General features: G+C 40.9%; 1 protein-coding gene across 2 annotated transcripts in view; it reads right to left on the bottom strand.

Moving 5' to 3' along the window:
- The window catches only part of TOX3 (TOX high mobility group box family member 3), a 77,260-nt gene extending 57,009 nt beyond the window's left edge, over positions 1-20,251 (bottom strand). For both annotated transcript variants that reach the window (XM_059824822.1, XM_059824824.1), the window contains exon 1: positions 20,150-20,251. In XM_059824822.1, coding sequence (XP_059680805.1) covers positions 20,150-20,251 — 102 coding nt within the window. The remainder of the gene's footprint in view (positions 1-20,149) is intronic.
- Between the last annotated feature and the right edge of the window lie 249 nt (positions 20,252-20,500).

The raw sequence follows: 20,500 nt of genomic DNA, 5'->3' as shown, positions 1-20,500 counted from the left end.
CAGTTTTAATATTAGCATTCTAATATGTAACTATTGAATATCTGCAGTATAGAAATACCTTTTCAGGTTCCTTTTGCGATTCTTTCTTTAAAGATTACCTACATAAGGACACAGATTGCTAAACATGTCAGCAAGTGTTTCTCTTTGGGTTATGCCTTATCCTTTTCTATTCAGTGGGACCACTGCCTTAACCACAACCAGATCAGCAACTGCAAGCCACAACTGTTGCAGAACCTGAACTAGGTTAGGACAATGAATAGCATGAACTTATATTTGACATCCATTTTCTTCCTTTTTCTGGAAGGATGTCTAGGAGAGGAATTAATGCTCTATTAATTCTAGGTAAATTTTGGTGATTTTACCTAATACCCTAGAAAATTTTATGTTCTATTAAGTAGATCATTTCAGTGCTTGCTGTGGCAAAATACCAGGAGACATAACTATGGAAACAGATGCTGATCTAGCATCTTATGAAGAATTTTGAGGATCACTATCATAAACACAAATATCGCATGCCTTCCAAATGCAAACACATTTATATAATTAGTTCTTCAGATTCCAATGCTTGCTTTGTTGTTGTTGTTTTAAAGAAAAACTGTTTGCATACAAGGGAAAAAACCCCAAACACCTAAACTACATTTCCACCACCACATGTAGAGACCACACCTGATAGCTGCTAGTTATAGAAATGATTCGTTAGTCCACTGTAGGAAAACCGCATTCCTTGTCATTGGTTTCTATTAGTAATTGCCTGTATAACTGTGTATACAACCTACCACTTTCAAAATAGCTCCTCTTTCTCCCATCATCTTTGATGGGTAGGGGATAAGGGGATAATAGGTAGGGGAAAGAAATCAGACTATATTTATCCTGAATTAAAATTCATAGTTTCAGAGTAAGAGCACGAAAGTCAAAAGACAAATCATTTTACACGGACTAGAGATCTTTCCATTTCCAATTTGCCGTTGTTTTCCAAGTCAGCCACTGAGAATGAAATCACAGATGGCTGAAATTAATGGGAGTTTTGCCACTGACTTCAACAGGCCAAAGATGTCATCCTCAGTATTTTACTATACACAGAAGCCTGATGCCAGAATTAGTACAGCTTTATGAAGTCCAGTACAACACAATTCAATCCATTGAAGTGAAGCCGATCATATCATCACTCAATCATTGTTCCCACTCACATCTATGGTAAGATTCATTCTTGTTTTCTTTTCCCTTTACCATCATATAGGTGTTGGAGCTGGGAAAAACCTCAGCCGTGTTTGTCAGCAATATCCCTTTATCCACTGTCGATATTATGTTGTTATGGTGAAAGTCCAGATACAAAATTGAAGTGGAAAATTCAAACTATATCAATGGAAGTGTGTGGAAACCACAATGCAGCCAACATGGCTTTTCCAGAATATTGCCATCGGAATCATACAGCATTTAAAACACAATTACTTTGAATTAAGATCAAACAATACCATGATATAACTATTCATCCTGGGTAAACACATGGCTAGGTCTTTTATGTGCCACCTGTAGCACAGGGTTACAATCTGTCTTCGTTTTCAAGAATTTTAGAAAATACTGTACGCCAAATGATGATAAAGTTGCATCCAATCGTTTAAGAGATTCAGTGCTTAAGCACAAAGAGGCTGAGTTAAGAGTACAGTGACTTAATTTCCTTGCTTTTACGGGTTTGTGTCTTTCAACTTTAACGTTGTATCAACAAAGCGCTTTGTGTTTATTATGGAGATATTCTGCTCTATTTCCCTTTTCTCAGTTCATGAAATTTTCAATATAACATGAAAAAAACAGCTCAAATTCCTATTTTGAAAGCCATATTGCCATTTTTATTCAGCCTGTATTTTAATATAGCATCAATATTTAACTACTTCATTAAATGAAGTGTGACTTTTATAGTGAAAATGTCAGTCTTCGCAGTTCATTAAATTCATTTAAAGTATAGCTGCTTGATTTTTTTTTCCTGGAGGAATAAAGGACTATTAACTGAAGACAAACTTAGCATTAGCATGTACTTTTTTCCTTCAAATTAATATTCAAGATTTGTAACAGTCTTTACAAATTTAAAAGATTGTTTGTATCCTTTTGCATTATCCTTATTTTTATAATAGATGTCATTTTTATAGCATATACAACTGTTTATCACAGTTGGATATGACCAGTAGGATGTCACAGAGGATATTAACATGCCACGTGCTATTATGAATCGGCAGAATTCTGCAAGTAGTATTAAAAATACATTATTTTGAACTGTGGCATCTGGAAAAATAAACTATATATGATGTAAAATGTAATAACTCTTGGAATCCAACAGGGTTATGAGTACTGTTTTTCTGTTTCATAAAACATTCTTTGATGAGTATCCTTTTTCAAGGAGGGTTTCTATTAACTAATACAAAAGAACACAGGGAAAGCGCCATTTCCAGAAAGGTAGCACCATGGTTTTGCCAGATGTAGGAAACCCTGGTCCATATTCTCTAGGGCTTCTGTGACTAATGTCTATAAAGCTGGAAAAGCTAATTATTTCTGATTAATCAATTGATGTGATTTATAAAATACTTTAATAAAAATAAAGCTGCTGCTTTGAAATGTACTAAGATAGAAAGTGGTGATATTTTCTTTTCATACTACTACTCCCTTAAGTGTTTGGAGTGGATCTCAATGACAGTGAGATCTTTGGTTTTGGAAGATAATCATGAGTCTTCTTCAATTTTAGTGTTTGGGCGCTCCCGGCCCCCAACCAAAGCAATTTGGTTAGGCTACTCCCTTGTAGTAATGAACTGAAGCACTACCATGATGATTCTCACACTTCCTATTCTCAGACTGCACTAAACGGTCAATGCTTAATTTACTACAATGCAGATGGTGATTAGGGGGAGGAGTTTGGACATGGACCTGTGACATTTTAAAGGGTTTCATTTTCACAGCTATAATATCCAGCTTCTGTAAATCAAATACTTTTCTAGTGTCTTAAATGCAGAATCCAAAATACCCTACCGCACGCAAACATTTAGGGGACACATTTTGGGTACCGTTACATACCATGAAGATTTAGTTTGGAACTAGGACTTTAGAAAGTATCAGATTATTCAATCTATGATTTTAAAGTTCACCATATTCCCCATTCCTCTCACACATGGGCACTTTAGCCTCCATGCAACCAGCAGTTGGCATCAAACTAGAGAGGAAAAAGAAATGAAGAATGCAGTTAATTAGTGCCTACTTAAGTTAAGAGCTTCCTTCAAGAGACATTCTTCCATGAATGCTGTACACAACAAAGTTTTATTTTCTAGGAAAACTACTTTGCATCTGCAAATTCGTGCTAAACTACTGTGATTTCTTTTTCTGTGTGTCAAAAGTAACAGGGTTTATAGGAAATTCTGGTGCTTGAACTACCTTCCTCTGCATGATTTTTTCCAAAGAGTACTATAGAAAATAAAAATTGAATTATCATGTGACTATAATTCTGAAGAAAGAAGAAACTCTAAAACTTAATTATAGAAGCAACAGCCCAGTCACATACATAAGAAGCTAAGAGGTACCAGTGACACATGTTCCAGATTGGCGTTTGAAAGAAAGTCTTTACACACTGTTATTTTCTATACTGTTACATCCGCCAAACCAAACTGACGGGCTCTAACTAGCAGTCCCTTACAGCAAGATTACATGGAGCTAAACAAAAATAATTCCTTTTAGGCTGTCATGAGTTAACACACAACTGCAAAGGGAGAGTTATCCAGCCAGCTGTACTAATAGACAGGTCAGAGTTATCAGCCCACATGCACGTCCTGCAGGACTGGGACCCCCACCCTAGCTCTTCAACTTGAAAGCAAACCCTTCGCCAACAGAGTTAAGATAGCTACCCTGAATGTGAAACAAGGGCTCGGTTCTCCCACTGCATGGACCTTCCAGGCAAAGGGTGAAACAATGCCACTCTTCCAGATCCACGAGTTTTTAAAACAGTACAAGGAGGGTCAAATTAATCTTTGCTACCTATTCACTTTGTGCAATCATAGCATTGTTCAGGTTGGAAGGGACATCAGGAGATCTCTAATCCAAACTCTGCTCAAAGCACAGGCAACACTGAACTCAGGAACTGCCTGCTTGGGGCTTTTCTTCAGGCAGGTCTCAAAAACCATCAAGGATGGAGACAACTCTTTTGGGCAACCTGTTCCGATACCCCCTTATCCTCAAAATGATTTTTTTCTCCCTTATATGCACCAGAACCTCTCATTTCAACTTGTTCCCGTTGCCTCTCACCCTCCCACCGTGTATCCCTGTGAAGAGCCTGGCTCCAGCTCCTCGCTAACCCCCTCGCAGGTACTGGGGCTGCTGTCAAGCCCCCTGAGTTCTTCCCTTCTCCAGGCTGGCCAAGTCCCGCTCGCTGGGCCCCTGCTCACAGGGCAGGCGTGCCAGGGACTGACCATCTTGCTGGCCCTCCACGAACTCTCTCCAGGTTGTTGATTTATGTTACTATCCACCAGGACCCGCTGGTCCTTTTCAGCAGGTCTGCTTCTGAGCCAGTCAGGCCCCAGCCCATCTCTCCAACCAGGACACCATCAAAAGTTTTTGATACGTTAGGCCAAGGATAAATGCATTGACAGTGAGCTTCAGGGTTCTGTGATGCCAAAAGAGCCTCACAGATCTCCCAGCCCCTTTTTTGAAGTCCACTTTACAAGGACAAGAAGTAATTTATATTTCATTTTTTCATCCAGAGAAAATACTTAATTACCAATTTGATGCGCGAGGAAAACAAATAAAATCCTACTGTTAGTATGAAGCAGCTGAAGTAGGGAGAATCATTACTTTGGATAATTGAGGCTTTGAAGAAAACTTTTACATCAGCTATAGCCACCTGCTTCAACGTTGAACTCCAACAACAAATGAACCCACACTTCAAAAAAAAGACAAAGCTAGAACCGTCTTCCAAAAATTGTATACTGGTTTTTAATCACAGTTTAATTTTCCAGAATTAGGTACCTGTCCCAGGACATGTTAAGAAACAGCAGCAATAAAACCTGACAATAAGAGTTTTGCACTGGAACTGCCTTATAACCAAGCAGCACATCTTCAAAGTACATTTCAGAGTTCAGTAATTTCCAGGAAATCATGCTGCAAATGCAAATAATCAGACCTCTAAAAATGAGGGTACTAGTGTCCAGGAAGAGCCACCCAATCCTTAAAAACTCAAACCTAGTGGCTATGTGCTGATTTTTAGGGATTTTTTCTGGAATTCTGAAATTAATCTACAGTTTTCTTAAGTCTGAGACTCAGAACCAGTTCAACCAAATGATCACTTCCAAAAAACCATTAGCCTACCATGTTCAGTGCTACAAATGAGAGGCTGTCCAAAAGCTCTCGGATTTACCAGGTCTTTGACTCGCATTGCCTGCTATCGTACCACACGTTTGGGTCATCTCTTTCCTAAACAATAACTAAACTAATTCCACCCCAGTTGAAGAATTCTGAAGACACTTTTTGTTAACATACAACTTCTGCTCAGTTTTACCCCTATTTAATGCAACTTTTCAAAGAAAATTAATTGCAATAACTTTCAATTTTATATACTCCAACCAGAGGACCATCTCAGGAAGTCACCAAATGATCTTTGTTTAAAATGAACAAACATGCCACCTGCATTTTTCTATCAAATAGGCCAGGAAAAGGAAATATACCAAAAAAATTCATAAGAGCAATTAGAAAAAGGTAATAATAATCATAGAGGACAGTAGAAATTTTCCTGTAGAGGTAGGTAATAATTTATGTTGTTATTTTTGTACACTGGACTCAAAACGGATACAAATGAACATCACAGGATAAAGCATATTTCAGGGGAATGCTGCATTCTCAAAAACTTCTAATTTGCTTACAGAAAATTGATACAAGAGCTCTTTTAGAACTGAATTTCTTTCAAATTAATTTACTGATTTAGTAAAGTCAAGCTAAGATAGGAGAACCCTTGCAACTCTAGCCAAAAATATCTATTTCATCACTATGGCTGCAAGCACAAATACTCTATTAAAATGATATAAGAAGTTGTATAAAATGTATCAATTTGCTACCTAAACAGGATTATAAACTGGACTTTTCAAGAAAGGATTGAAAGAATGGAATTATGTCATTCTCAGGTACCTTTGATATTAACCAGTAATCCATAATTTAACCCTAATTCTTAATTTACTCTACTGTAATTCCACTTTTATCACATATATAAAAACAACTGGTACTGTCAACAGTTTTGCTTAAATTCAGAAATGAAGATGGTAGAAAATACCAACTCTGTGAGGGAAACGGAGTTTTCCCTTGGCCACACAAACCAATCACGTCCGGCTGTCAGTAACTAAGCATCCAGACTTGGGGGGGGAATAGACCTGCAAAGAACCGTGTGTGGGGCTGTAGTAGCTGCTCTTGCTAGGCTGGAATATTTACTACAGTGCTGGCAGATGGCACTTCTTACACAAACAGGACAACATACTCCGTCTTCATGGATTAAAGGCAAAATAAAGATATCCACTATCATCATTTTCAATTTTTATGCCCTCTAGAGAAGAGAAACAGACTTGCACTGCTCATGAACACAAATGGACACTAAGATGGGCTACAAATTTTTGCAAGTGTTTCATATACCTCTCTGAAGGGCGTCTAAGTCCCACTGTCCAAACGCTTTTTGAAAATGAAGTTCTCATTCAGCTCCCTAAGACCAGATTATTTTTAGAAACTTGCAACTGAGGCAGTTACCAGTTAGCTGAGCACGGAGGTAAGGAAGCAGATGATTATCTGATGTGCACTGTCACAACACCCACATAACAACAAACCATCTAATAATTTGATACCACACTTCTACAGACTGTCAGACTTCTGCAAGATACAGGGTCTTCCATCACCTCTGCCAGACACTTAAAGGCCTTTTCCTCCCCACTGCCACCAAGGAAAAGCATGCCATTTCTGAAGGAAGAACTCAGTAATCTTTCCATGTTCACAGAGACTAGGTAACTCCCCAGCATCTATAGATCTCATTTGTAATAGTTTTCCACTATAAAATTAGACTACAGACACGAATTTTCTTTACTAGCTCTTTTATGTGTAACTCCAAAATTGTTGTGAGTCTGTAAGTAACTATCACCCCTACGGCTGCCTTCTCCAAATCAGAGACCCACTTGGGACCACAGAGTGCGTAACAAAACTTCAGTATCATACGTTTAGGACTGTAAAAAGGAAGCCTAAAGGAACCACGTTAAACAAGGTTAAAAGTACAATGAACCCATGGTCCCTGTTTTAGCCAACCACATTATATGGTATGTAGCATAAACTCAGAGCCTTAAAAGTGACTACTGCTCCTTTGTCCCCAGTATTACGGGAAGGCTGCCTCAGCACCTCACTCCTCTGGAAGCAAAAGCCTTTGTTCTCCTTCCCAGTCTAAGCTCATGGCCAGCGTTTACACAGCCATGCTTGGAACAACACTGTCTTCTCCCTCACCCTGCCGTTCCCAGTATGACTGGAAAAAACATAGATACTTCGGGTCTCTTCTGTCTTCTTTTCTTCAGAAAAATCAATTCTCCAACTGTAAGGTACTTATTAAAAAAAAAAAATCTTTGCTGCCAGACCTGCAATTTTATGTGTCAGTTCTTTCACACTTCAGAGACGAAGATTATCTAGACCTTCCCAACTCGAAGCAGCTGAATGTAGCATTTGCTTCATTTTTGTTTCATATCTAAGCTGAAGAAAACATAATAATGATTCATTTATTTACTAAAAGTGCAGACAAAACCAATTGGAGACCATTTTTATGATTTCCAGTGAGGCAGATGTGTTGCTTCTGGTGAAGATGAGAGGCCAGATAGAACTGGTGCTTTTCAGCAGCCAGAGTAACGCTTACCAACATTGCAGCCTGGCCCCACGTACCGTATCATCAGGACTGATTCCTTTGTTTTGTCAGCAGGTATGAAGAAGTGGCTTTATCATTTTAGGAAATGAACGGTTCAGTGCCCAAGAAACGACTACTTCAAAATACATCCTCTGAGCTGAATTTTTTCCAGCAAGTTTATGAAGCTCAATTCAAAAGCAGAAACATCTCTCTTCCTCAAAGAGGGTATATTCCTATGTGCAAGAGCAGGATTGCGCCCATTTCTTTTGAATCCATAAAAGATTTTAGAAAACAAGGATGAGAAAGAAAAAGTTGAATATGTTTTAAATCAGTTCTTACATGAAGTTCAGTTTGTTTGTCTCATTGATTTTTTATTTTTTTTTTTTTTAAGATAAACATAAATCATCTTCACAGTGAAAACTTCAGTAGTTGGAATCGATAAAGCAACTGGCCTTGCTCTATCATACATACTGAGATTCATCATCTAAAATCTTGTTATTTCTACATTCACAGATCCCTGGCAACCAGAGTTTCGGAAAAGGCTGCAGATAGGAGCTCCTTTGCTTGGGTGCCATAAGCCAACCAAATGGAGAAGCAACGATGAACCTGTCTCTTTCTTTCGATCAAATGAGAACCAAAGGTCAGTCCTCCAAAATGTATAGGAAATCTTTAAATGTGAATAACGTATTTTCATTCTCTTCTCCGCCCTCCAAAAAAAACCAAACCCAAACAAAAAACCAAACAAAACCATCCCTAACTGCAGGGAGTTTAGGAACTCAGCCAGCCTGAAAATACTCGATCCCCAAATTGTAAATGTTTTGCAACGTTCCTAGCCACCTTTCCCTCTTTCTCATGAAGGTGTTTCACAGCCACTTCTTTATTCTTTTCCTAAATGAACAAACGGCCATTTCCTTTGGCAACAGAGAATGTAATGACTGCTTCCTACCACAGCAGTGTGGAAGGTGAAGTAAAACAGTAAGACTCAACAAAAGAAGAAGAAATGGAAAAACTGTAGTTAAAAAGAAGTAGGAGATTGAAGATTTCTCACTGTCAAAATTCTGTGCCAAATTTGTGGTGCGTTGCTTACGCTCCCTGTAGCTGCAAAGTACCAGTCTGAGTTCATGATTCTGAAGGACCAGCATTGATTTTCCTCCATGGAAACTGTTCCTCCTTTTTTTACTTTCACACTTATTTTAAAGCAAAAAGGTTACATCTGGGGGGCAGAAAGCAAGTTGTATGCTTGGTATCAGTTCTCACCCATGCAGAGAATAAATGAAACTCAGAAGATCTACAAATACTTTAAATAGTCTAAAATTATATGGATGACTATCATATTCTTACAATTTCTAGACTTTATCCTTTCATAGGCATTTTAAATACTCACTCTATTGATGTAATGGTATTTTAATGGAGTTTATTATCATTTTTGAGTCACAGAAACACTCAGAATGAGGCTTAACAACATAATGCTCACCTGCAGTTAGTCGTAATATGAATCAAGCTCTTTATCATCACTGTCCCTCACTTATGCCTCATGATAGAATAACCTTAACAACTTTTATTTAGAAATAATTCTGCATAAACACACAAATAACATGGACTACGATGCAGAGAGCGCTATAGTGGAATTCAGTTAATTAGCAATCCAAAAGTTACAAGCAATGATAAGGAGCCCCGTGATCTCCAAAGAAGATGTATGTATCCTGATGTATGTGCCCTGTACAGCAGCAACTAGCCTCTCCCCACGTTTTCCAAGCAGTGGAAGATTGTTACAACTGATGCAGACCAACACACATTGTCTGCATTTTAAAAACGTGTGACTGTACAAGAGTCGCATTTTTGACTCAACATTTATTAGTGACATGTATTACAAGTAACAGCTGCCAATTTTTCCTTACAAAAACCAACACAAAGCTCAAAAAAACCCCTTTTATCAAAAAACCCCATTATCAAGTGAAGAATCGCGATTCTTTTCTGGAATGTAAACTCTCCGCCAGACTATTAACAAAAGGGCAAATTCTGAGACCTTCCTTGAAAAACTGCTATTTACTAGAGACAAGAATACAGGAAGATAGGCAGCATACTTGTATGATCTGTTATCACCAGCAATACATTTGTGCCGACAGAAGTCAAAGCCAATCTTCGCCATCCTTACTCAAACACTTTCTAGCAGAGAAGACAGAAAAAGGCTGCTATCCTATCACAAGTCGTCTGCTGACTAAATTTAGAAAAACAGTTTGCTACCTAAACCGGGCAAGCTATAGTTGCAGATGGAGGCAAAAGCAGCATAGAAGCTCACAGGACAATTTTATAGCCGTTTTTTGAGAAGAATTACAGGTAGAAGAGCGAGATTGATCTCTAAGCTGTACACTGGACATACCACAGATCTGTGTATGCAAAATAGTGAAGTGCTATTGGTTTGCCTACTTGAGTAGGTATTTAATGAACAGAACTACTATGTTTTCCTTTGATATGATCTTTGATTGATCTCTCCGAGTTTTATTTAGCTCTAGATTACACTGCCTGCCTTTCACCTTGTTCAGTCAGAGCTGCACATCAACTGAAATTCCATCCCAGTTGTGGGTGGCTCCAAGAATTTCAGGTTTTTTGCTGTGTGCTGTTAGGCAGCGAGTCCAAGCCAAAGCAGGCAGCAGAGCCAAGGGGCCATGGGAAAGCTGCCCACGGACCGTGCTGACGCAGAGCACGCTCCAAGGGTCCTCTCCCAAAAAAGGCACCCACAAAGCTGATTCCACAAAGGCAGAATCTCAGAAGCAAGTCATCATCTCCATAAGGCATGACGACTGGGAGAGCACGGGGTACTGAAACACTCCACTGAAGCCACTGATGCACACGTCTTGATTCAAACATTACTTTTAGAAGACCAAGGTAAGACAGCCATCAGAACTGAGAATGCACATATGTATGGCTTGTCAAATCCTTGAAACGACAATTAGCTATTTCCAACAAGCCATACAATACCCTGTGTACCTTACAAACATCATCCAAGATCCCAGCACAAAGCTATTATGTTAAAAAAGGCTTAGACGAAGGTACAAGAAGAAAACAGGTGGCTTTTCTCACCAGCACTTCTGCTATGTCATAAACAACAGGTAGATCTCTATCATGGAAGCAACGATGCAAGCCACCACTTAGGAGGCCAGGCTGCCTTGTACGACATAACATCTGATTTACCACTCCGCGTGTGCTCCTCGGGTCCCAGTTGCACCACTACAGGAGCATAAAGATAACTTTAAGTAGGTTTTAAAAATGTCAGAAGGAAAGGACAGCAGAAGCATCTGTTAAATCCCTTTATTTAATAAAATCTTGCACCTGTAACTTATTTGGCCAGACAAAATAAATTGATACAAATTACTTCATTTTATCATTTGAAATACAGTTACTGGACACTCTCAGAAAACCACAAAGTCACATAGGTATAAACATATTATTTACTTTAATGATTACTTCATAGTTCAAATCTAAATTAAGCTCTCGTGTTTGCACCTCACAATGTATTTACATTTGTGCAATGTCCACTGTACAGTCTTGAGATCAGTCTTGGTTTTACTTACAGTTTGGCTATGAAGAAGAGCAGAAAATTAATTGTAACATTCTGTTTATTTTGCCACATGTATAGAGTAGGCTTTTTTTTTTTAGCGTAAGGTTAATATATTTCGAACAAGCAAAACAACAGAAGAAAAAAGAACTTGTTGGGTTGTGGCAGGAAACCACAACTATCAAGTTTTTCACTAGAACAAATCAATACCATGATATCCCCATATTTACATGACCGCCTATTATTATCATTTCATCCACACGCTTACCAAGAACCCACAAAAGTAACAGCATTAACCTACTAAAGCAAACAGAATTAGAATTTTCCCATGCCTAATCAAATTCTTATTTAAGAAAGCAAATTGCTTAAAAAATAGAGGACTGCTAATCCTTTATCAGTAAAACAGTTCACTGATAAAAGTACAGTTTAACAAAAGCACTTTTATTAATAACAAGGTAATACTGCAATACAGTATCCTAAACCATTCAAAAGTCAACTACTTGTATAAGTCATATGACTATAGAGTAGCATAAAAAGAAGAGCAGATAAATATGTTCTGCTCTGAAAATAAGTGACTCCACTATGCAGCAATTGGTTTTTGCATCATTTTAAACAACTTTTCGTATCAAAATTAGACAGTTAATCAATATTGAGATGTTTAAACATGTTCTGAACCTACAAACCTTTATATAATTCAGTGACTTTAAATATAGGAGTTGTCCCATTGGGACAGAAAGGATGATTCATACAGCTCAGGTTGTTGCCATGCATGGGCTCCTTGCAAAACAAAAAAAAAAACCAACAAACCAAACCGAACAAAAAAAAACCCCAAACCAAAAAACTAATACATTATTAATTTGCATATTTAAAACTATTTCGGTTTTAGATCCCTATCTAATTTCTCTCATATTAACTGTTTACAGAATTACAATGTAAACTAAATCCACTTTGAGCGCTAAACACAAAGGAGTTTCTCTTGAAAAATTTTCTTAAGAAAACCAAATGGAGAGATGAAGACAACTCGCTTCAAGTGACCAAAAACATCCGCATGTAGACTTCATTTTCCACATATCCTACTATACTGGGGATTTTAAATATCTGCAACCTTTTGTTAGGCAGCCCAGTTGATCAGAACTCTTCAGAATATTAAATATAGAGAAAAGAAAATAAAAATGTAAATGTGTCTGTTCAAGCAATATTCTGCTTTAATATAATGATTTTACATAATCATCAATTACATACTTTGCAAAGCAGATGAGGGAAGTGAGGAGATACCCATGCAATTGCCTTTGCAGCTCTCACCTCAGCCAGTAGCAGATAAAGTCATGCCAACAACAACCAGAAAAAATAATTTTAAAAAAGCAGAAGACAAACAGATCCCTTACTACAGAGGTTGCCAGTCCAAATCCTGACATTTCATCCCAACACACCCTTCATTTTTAACCTCACTATGTCACAACCCACTCTTTTCCGTAAGATTTAGTCTTAGCTCTCACGAGGCTTTGGCCAGGAATGATAATGTATGGTCGTAGTGACCCAGACAGTAAGAAGGGCTGTAACTTTACAACAGCAAAAATGAAACATTGAATTGCTAACAATTTCTGCCATGAAATGCCAAGGGCAGGCCCGATCTAATGCCCACAGAAGTAAGTGAAAGATGCCCTCCATTGAGCACAAACAAAGCTGAGACACAAGTGCCGGGGGTGGGGGGGGGAAGTAGATTTCTATCCATTACTTTTTTTTTTTTTTTTTAATCAAGCTTAAAGGGATATTAAGGAAGACTTTCAACTTGCAGTTTTTGAGAATGGACTGCTTTTCTTTTCCCTCCTGATACTCATACAGGGCTTTTCAACAAAACATGGGCTGCTGGGCAAACTGGCCATGCAGGAGTAAACAGAGACCACTGATGCCAACAGCTAGCACATGAACCGTACAAACAAACGGCCAACTAGATGAACTGTTTGTTTAAAACATGGTTCGCTTTCAATATGACACTAATATTGCCCAGTTTTAGTAGCACACCTTTTCCAGCAGAACTGAGTCTGCAGCACTGGTCAATCATCTCTCCAGCACTCTGCTCATAAAACTCAGTTATTTTTAATGTGATGAAAACAGGATTTTCAGCCTGTCTGCCCATTACCATGAAGTATCTGAAAAAGTTCACGAAAACATGGGTTGGGCTATCCGAGGTACCTGTATAACGACAGCCTCCCCTTTTGGCTCGGCTACTTCAGCAGCCCTGTACTGCCTGTATTTTTCAATATATTGTTTCAGGTACAAACAGAGAGAATACATTCAAAACAGAATTTGGATTGGTTTGACAGGTGCTAACATGCAGTGGAAAAGATATGAAATAGAAATCTTGTTACAAAAATAAATAATGAATAACACAGCAGCAAGCATGATCTCATCAAAGTCTTCATCCGAACGGAGCATAGCGGCAAAGAGCAGAAGGCTCTTGTGTGACATTGTTATCTAAAGTCCTGATTAGATTTTCACCTCAGAGTTCTCAATTTTGGTAGCAATCATCACAAAGATACTATGGTGACTGGGACTCTATAAATACATCACACAGACAAGTAACAGTATAGAAGACGGCTATCAGATAAGAGTTTGAAGCATTTGAAAATTCAACCCTGCCATTAGGTCTGTATAACAGTACTCAATTTTATGGCAGTAGAAACATGATTACAGATAAAAAGGTACGATTAGCGCTGTACAAATTCTTCTCTTAAATTAGATTATCATCATTCAAGAGCATTAGTTAGGTTTTTAGGGAGTGTCAGAATTCAACAAATATATAGGCATGTATTAACTGTAAATGGAATAAAAGCCTGCAGCACAACCCAAAGGTCACGGTTTGACTGGCCTCGCTTTGCCAGACACTGCACAAAACTTCAACAAATGAGTCACTCAACTTACGGTTGACAAAAGCTACTCTCATCTCAAGTATCTGCCAAAAAATATAAGCTGTTACTTCCTGTGTTTCTATTTTCGATTTTATTAGAAATTCATAATCATTCATTACAGGGTTGGGCTGGACTCGGTACCTCTGCACGAAGTTCCGTGTTTGATGCAGGCAATGCTATGGGAATGAGGCTCTTCCCATCCCAGTGGATTTAGTCAGCATTTTCTCACTCTCGAGCCAGACCTGTGAGTGGGTGTCCAGGTCCCTGGCACCTGCACATCAGAGTTGTGATTGCTACAAATTATCATTATTTTAAACCACACCTGCTAGTCATTTCCACACAAACCATAAGTACTCCAGATTACCTCTAAACGTTAAACTCAAACTCTTCATATATTACCATATGTTATTACAAGTATCTTACTAATATAACTGTAACCCGCTGTAATGAAAACAACTAAAAATATTTTAAAAATCGACTTCTACCATGTATACTTTGTATACAACCAGCTCCTTATGCCTTGATAACAAACGGTACATTCAGTATAGGAGCTGCATTACTTGAGCAACAGAGAACTCATATGCTGCACAACCCAATTAGCATCACCATTATACGTGATCATTCTGAGCAATGTAGGTTCTCGCACAGTTGCTGCCTTCGGCATATAGGGTTTCCTTTCACAGCTAGCTCTTCAAGTATGTCGTGAAACCTGCGGGACAATTGCTCCTGAAAAACAGCATCATGCAAGCCATGGTGATGATACAAATTATAATTTGTATTCTTGTGGACATACTCATCTGATCATTGAACTTCCCCTTCCAAGCACCGGGAATCACATACCCATCATCTTTAGTGCCGGACTGGACAGCCAAATATTTTGGGAACTTTTTTGTTCCCCAGCAGTAGTTGCCTGCATAGTCCTAAGGTTTTGAGATATCAGAGGCAGGGGAGGGCTGTTCTGGGAAAGCAGCAGTTCAGCACGCTTACCACACGTGCCAGAAGATTAATGGGAGATACTAAATGGCATTACTGAGTTGATTCTGCAACAGCAAGTTCCCAATCCCTTAAATTGTCTCCAGCAAGACCCATATTTGTGTCTCTGCTTATGCATCTCTACTCTCTACTTTGTGGGGGCTCCTCGGTGCTTTCTGGCACTCTCACATCCCCGGGGGCCACCTTTGTCGTGGTCAGACTGTGGGTACACGCATGACCACAGCACGCATCAGCTTCCAGCCACCGGAGGCCCAGCCCGTCTGTATCAGAGCAGAGCCCAGATGTAAACGAGCATATATGCAGGGCAGATGATTAGTGAGCATAGAGCTTTCTATCCTAACAGCATACACGCACCCATTGTCTATCACCAGCTGCTGTATGAAAGAAAAACCTACGCATATATAGCCACACTAAATTTGCAAGAAGAGTAATTTTCAATCGTTTGCATAACTGTAATCCATTTTTTCCTAACAGCACACACTAATAGGAATGACTTATAGCCCCAGTTTTTAGCATGCTACTAAACTCCTCCTGTCTTCGCTTTACCTCTGGAAGAACAAGATAACCTTGCTGAGCTTCCTTTGTAAAATGCAAAATATTTCAGCCAAAAGTATCAAGCTCTGACATTCACATGTGTATGCTAGTACCTAAATTAAGGTACGTATGTTTGAAAGTTGTATCCTTCAAGGACAATCTGTGTAGAAGAGATAAACACTATAAAGTGTAGACAGCTAAATAATGAAGTAAGGATTCTGGTATTTAATATAATGGTAACTCAAGCACTCAGCTGTATGTGTTCAGGTTTTGGAGTTTTCCCTTTTCCAAATTGCATTACAAGAATTACGGTTCCTTTAATTAAAAAAAATAAAAAATGTATTTGCTATGATGAACTGTAGTTCCCTAAATTTTTTTAGTACAGACATGTAATTTACTCATTAAGTGAAAAAGTTTGTTTAGAAAAAACTACTCAACTATAGCAAATGTCCAAAGTCATTCTCCATCTGCAGAACCATAAAAGGGCTCAAAACAGAAGCAATATGTTTTACAACAGCTGGTCTCTTTCAACTTTCTGTAATTTGTATAGCTATTTTTTGGTGACACCTCAGCAGGACTCTTCTAGAAACAGGCAGACCATGACTTCACTTGTGCAATTCCACGAAGCAGAGGTGCATCGCTGTTCTCCTGAACCACCACCAGCCAAAAACATGCAGGGTCAAGTTATGTACTCTCACACCAGCACTGAAAACTTATCAAATATGGCCCTGATCCAGCAAAGCACTTAAGCACATGCTTTACTTTAAACATGTAAGTAATCCTATTAGAATAAATGAGATTCAGCACAAACCACTGGACTGAATCTCAGAATACCTTGGTTGTGGCCCTGATTACGTCAGTGACCGACTGCATAACCTTGGAGAAATCACCGTATTTCTGTGTCTTTATTTCTTCTTTTGCCCTTTACGTGTGTTTACCATGTTGCATACCATCTCAACAAAAATAATCCCCGTCTGGAATCTTCTAGAAACTGTTGTACTACAAATAATGGCAGGGATACTTACGTACTTTAGTCCCTTTTCAAACGCCTGTCATACACTCAAAACCAATGCTCACGCAAAAAAACCCCAAGATGACATCCCTTAGCCTTAGGTCTACTTATCCAGTACCGACAACCCATTTCAAAAGCACGACATTCCTCTTAAAAAGCAGTTGTGGAGAAGGAATCCAACGGAAGGGTACCTGCAGGTGCGGGCCAGGACGGCCCCCAAGCAGGAGCGGTTACAAGCCCAGGCCTCCGGCCGCAACTCCCCTCCCGCGGCCGGTCCCTTGCTGGCCGGGCAGGGCGAGGTCCCGGGCCCTGCCGGGGGCTCAGGGCCCCGTCGGCCACGCGTCTGCCAGCGCTGCGCCCTCAAAAGGGAAAAAACTGTACAGCCCTGGGAAGAGCTGTTTGAAGCACGTTTAAAGGTGGAAGACAGCATTGTCTCGCAGGGTGCAACGCATTTACGCTAAAAGGCTTTATGGTCAATATTTTCAGACGTTGCGAGACAAGATAGTTTTCCACAGGTAGGCCATGTGCCGTCGACTCTACGTCTTAATGATCCTGAGAATATTTTCACATAAATAATTCTGCTTTTGCACATATATGCAACCACGTAACATGTTTACTCTTCCCATCACACTCCCTGCTTCCCGGCAGTTGGCACAGGCAATGTCACTGTCACTAGCGGAATATGGATCCAGCTCCTAACAATGAAGCAGGCACGAATGAGTGGGCAGGATACCCAAGAGAGTTTCAGAGAGACTTGAGGTGAAATACCGTCCCCAGTGAGATCAATAACAGTTCTCCCATTTACTTCAGCAGAGTAAATATTTCAGCTCTTTTTTTCTGTGCCTTCTGGTCATCTCAGTGCCTAACAGAGTAATCATTTATTTTCCTTAGGTACACAGGGAAAAGGACAGAACGGATAGAAAGCGAGGGAGAGAGGAAAGATTTCAAAATCAACGTACTCCTTTTCCAGAATAATTAAAAAAAAAAACCCAACAAACAAACTTACAATGATTCCTGTAGTTATAAACAATGCAGAAAATGAGATTAGATGAACACAGTTAAGATCCTCCTTTCTAGGAACTCATTCACAAATTCCTCTTCTGCCCTTGAAACACCTGTACACCACGTTGCTGCTTTCCCAGCCGAGCCACAGAAGAGCTCACAGCAACAGCAACACAGCTTCGCGTGTGGCAGCCTGCTCCGGATCAGGCCTTTTGCACACAAAGATATCTATTCTAAGACACATGCATCGTGAGCTGTACTCTGTTAATTAAAATACTTTCTGCTGCAGATTGGAAGCCTGGCCCACAAGATACTTGCCAAAATTATGTTCAGGAGCACAGCAACTGAAATGCGTTTTTGAATAGGTCAAAAGTTGGTTACTTTTGACTCTTTGTGAATGTGTGCTCTGTTCTCATTGTATGATGAAGAGAAATACAGTCAAAAGGTTATATATAACTGTGCATTTGCAGCAACTTAATGGACACAATAAACTACTGGCTTTCAGAAGCCATTCAAGATTTTGGACATAAAAAAATTAAAAAGAACCTGTACAGTAACCTGTAAGAGAGCCTAAAAAATGCATACCATGCATAACACAATGAAGTTACTGAATAAGTGAAATTTACAGTAAGCATGCTGTCAGCAAGCGTTGCAAGTTTCCAAAATTAGTTGGCATATCAGACAACAGTGAACATTTACTATGCGTTTTAGAGCTCTCGAAGTCCTTAGCAGCATTCAAAGTTAAGGCTGACATTTCATCTTTAATTCATGCTCCTGTGCCTTTCTATATTAACTACTAACAAAGCAGCATGCTAATAACCTCGGCACAGAGAGCATGCGCAAGGCAGGGGCCATGCACGCTCCACGGGAACGCTGGTCTGCACCTCCAGGGAAAGTAGATCTGTGCCTTTCGGCAAGGGAGGCAGCCACCAAATCAGCGCTGACAAACTTTGAGCATCGCAGCAGCTGAGATGGAGATTATCGTAAAGAGCAACAGAAAAGTACGCTCATGAGATCTGTTTAGAAGCAGTTTCTCTAGGAGAAAGTTTTCTTTGGCTACTGAACCTCCTTATTTGAGCCCACGTTATTTCTCCCTCTTACAGCGATCTCTCTAGTTCATCAAACTTTATAGACTCCTTTGGAAAGGATTCTAAAAAACCCAAGTTTCAACATAAGCTTAGACTTTGTGCAGCACCCTTCTTTTCCCCAGCATCTCATACAGTGCCTCACAAAAGGCCCCAGAGGTTGGACAAACATAGCACCAGGAAAAACACAGTGTGAAAGGGATCTTTATGTGCATGTGTGAGGGCCCACTGCTAATAGCTCAATGTGCTATTGACACATCGCAGTGCAAACAGCTAAGTCTTTTTCAAAATAGCGTGAGTCACAGTGTCATTCTTAACTTTGCCTTTCCCAGATTTGGGTAATTTGTGAGACAAATCATCCCGGTATCATTAAAACATATTTTTGTAAATGAAGGTAGCCACTGGGAAATGACTTACTGCTTCTGACTGTAACGTTTACTCCGCTAACTACACATGCCGCAGAGAAGGTGCGAATAGACAGAAGTGGTACTGCAACTTCTCTGACAATCCTCGTCAAATCAAAGCGTTTGTTACCTTCCCCTGCTAGCAGCTGATGTACTTCCAGATAACCCTCCCGCTCGGCACAATCCTTTAGTTAGAGACCGGCCGCAGCAGAGCCGGAATCGCCCGAAAGAGCAGCGCAGAGGGAGGTGTCCCTTCCCCTCCCTCGCAGGGACGCCCGAGCCCCGTCAGGGCTCTGCCCGAGCCGCCGGGGCAGCCGCAGCGGCTCCCGCCCGGGGAAAAGTTGGGCAAGTCCCGGCCCGAGCCGCGCCCGGGAAAGCCGCCTTTTGTTCCCTGGCCGCGGGGGAGAGGGACTCGCACCCCGAAGTTACTCGCGGCTCTGCCTGCGCTTCGGACTGCCCCGAAGCGCCCAAGCGCCGGGCCGAGGCGGCGGCCGGCTGCGGCCTGGCGGGCGGGTCCCCCCGGGGCGAGCCCCGCCGCGGCCGCCGGCAGCAGGAGGGAGCCGGCCCGGCGGCTCCCGGCCCCGCGGGCACCCGCCGCCTCCCAACTTCCCGGGGCCGGGCGCCCCGCAGGGACCCGCGGGCGCACCCCGCCGCCTGGGGCTGTCGGGCATCCCCCAGCCCCGAGCCGCCCCGCCCCGCCGGAGCCCGAACTCCGGCTCTCGGGGAACCGGCCCCGGCAGCAGCACGAGGAATTAATACACGCGGCGATAATCACCTTGTTGTAGTTGTAGTAACCCAAACACTGGGCAAAGTCCAGGTTGGAGGGGTCTCCGGGAAGCGAGCTGCCCGCCGCAGCCGGGTAAAATCTTACATCCATGCCGGTGCTTTGGTCCAAGAAGTGCACTTGGAGAAACGGCCGGGAGGTTTAATAGATCCACCTTCAGGTGCCTTCCCCGGGGCTGGGGCGCGGGCAAACCGCCGGGGGACCGGAGCTGCGGAGCGCCGAGCCTTCCCGGGGAGCGGGGAGGAAGGAGGGCCGGGAGGCGGCGGGGGCCGGCGAGGGAAAGAGGCGGCGGAAAAGTGCAGGTAAACAAGGAGGAGAGGCGAGGAGGAGAGGAGAGGAGAG

This window comes from Gavia stellata, chromosome 15 (genome assembly GCF_030936135.1).
Source record: "Gavia stellata isolate bGavSte3 chromosome 15, bGavSte3.hap2, whole genome shotgun sequence".
In the NCBI taxonomy this organism is placed as follows: Eukaryota; Metazoa; Chordata; class Aves; order Gaviiformes; family Gaviidae; genus Gavia; species Gavia stellata.
Note: the sequence above shows the minus strand (reverse complement) of the source record. Positions and strands in the feature narration are given on the sequence as shown.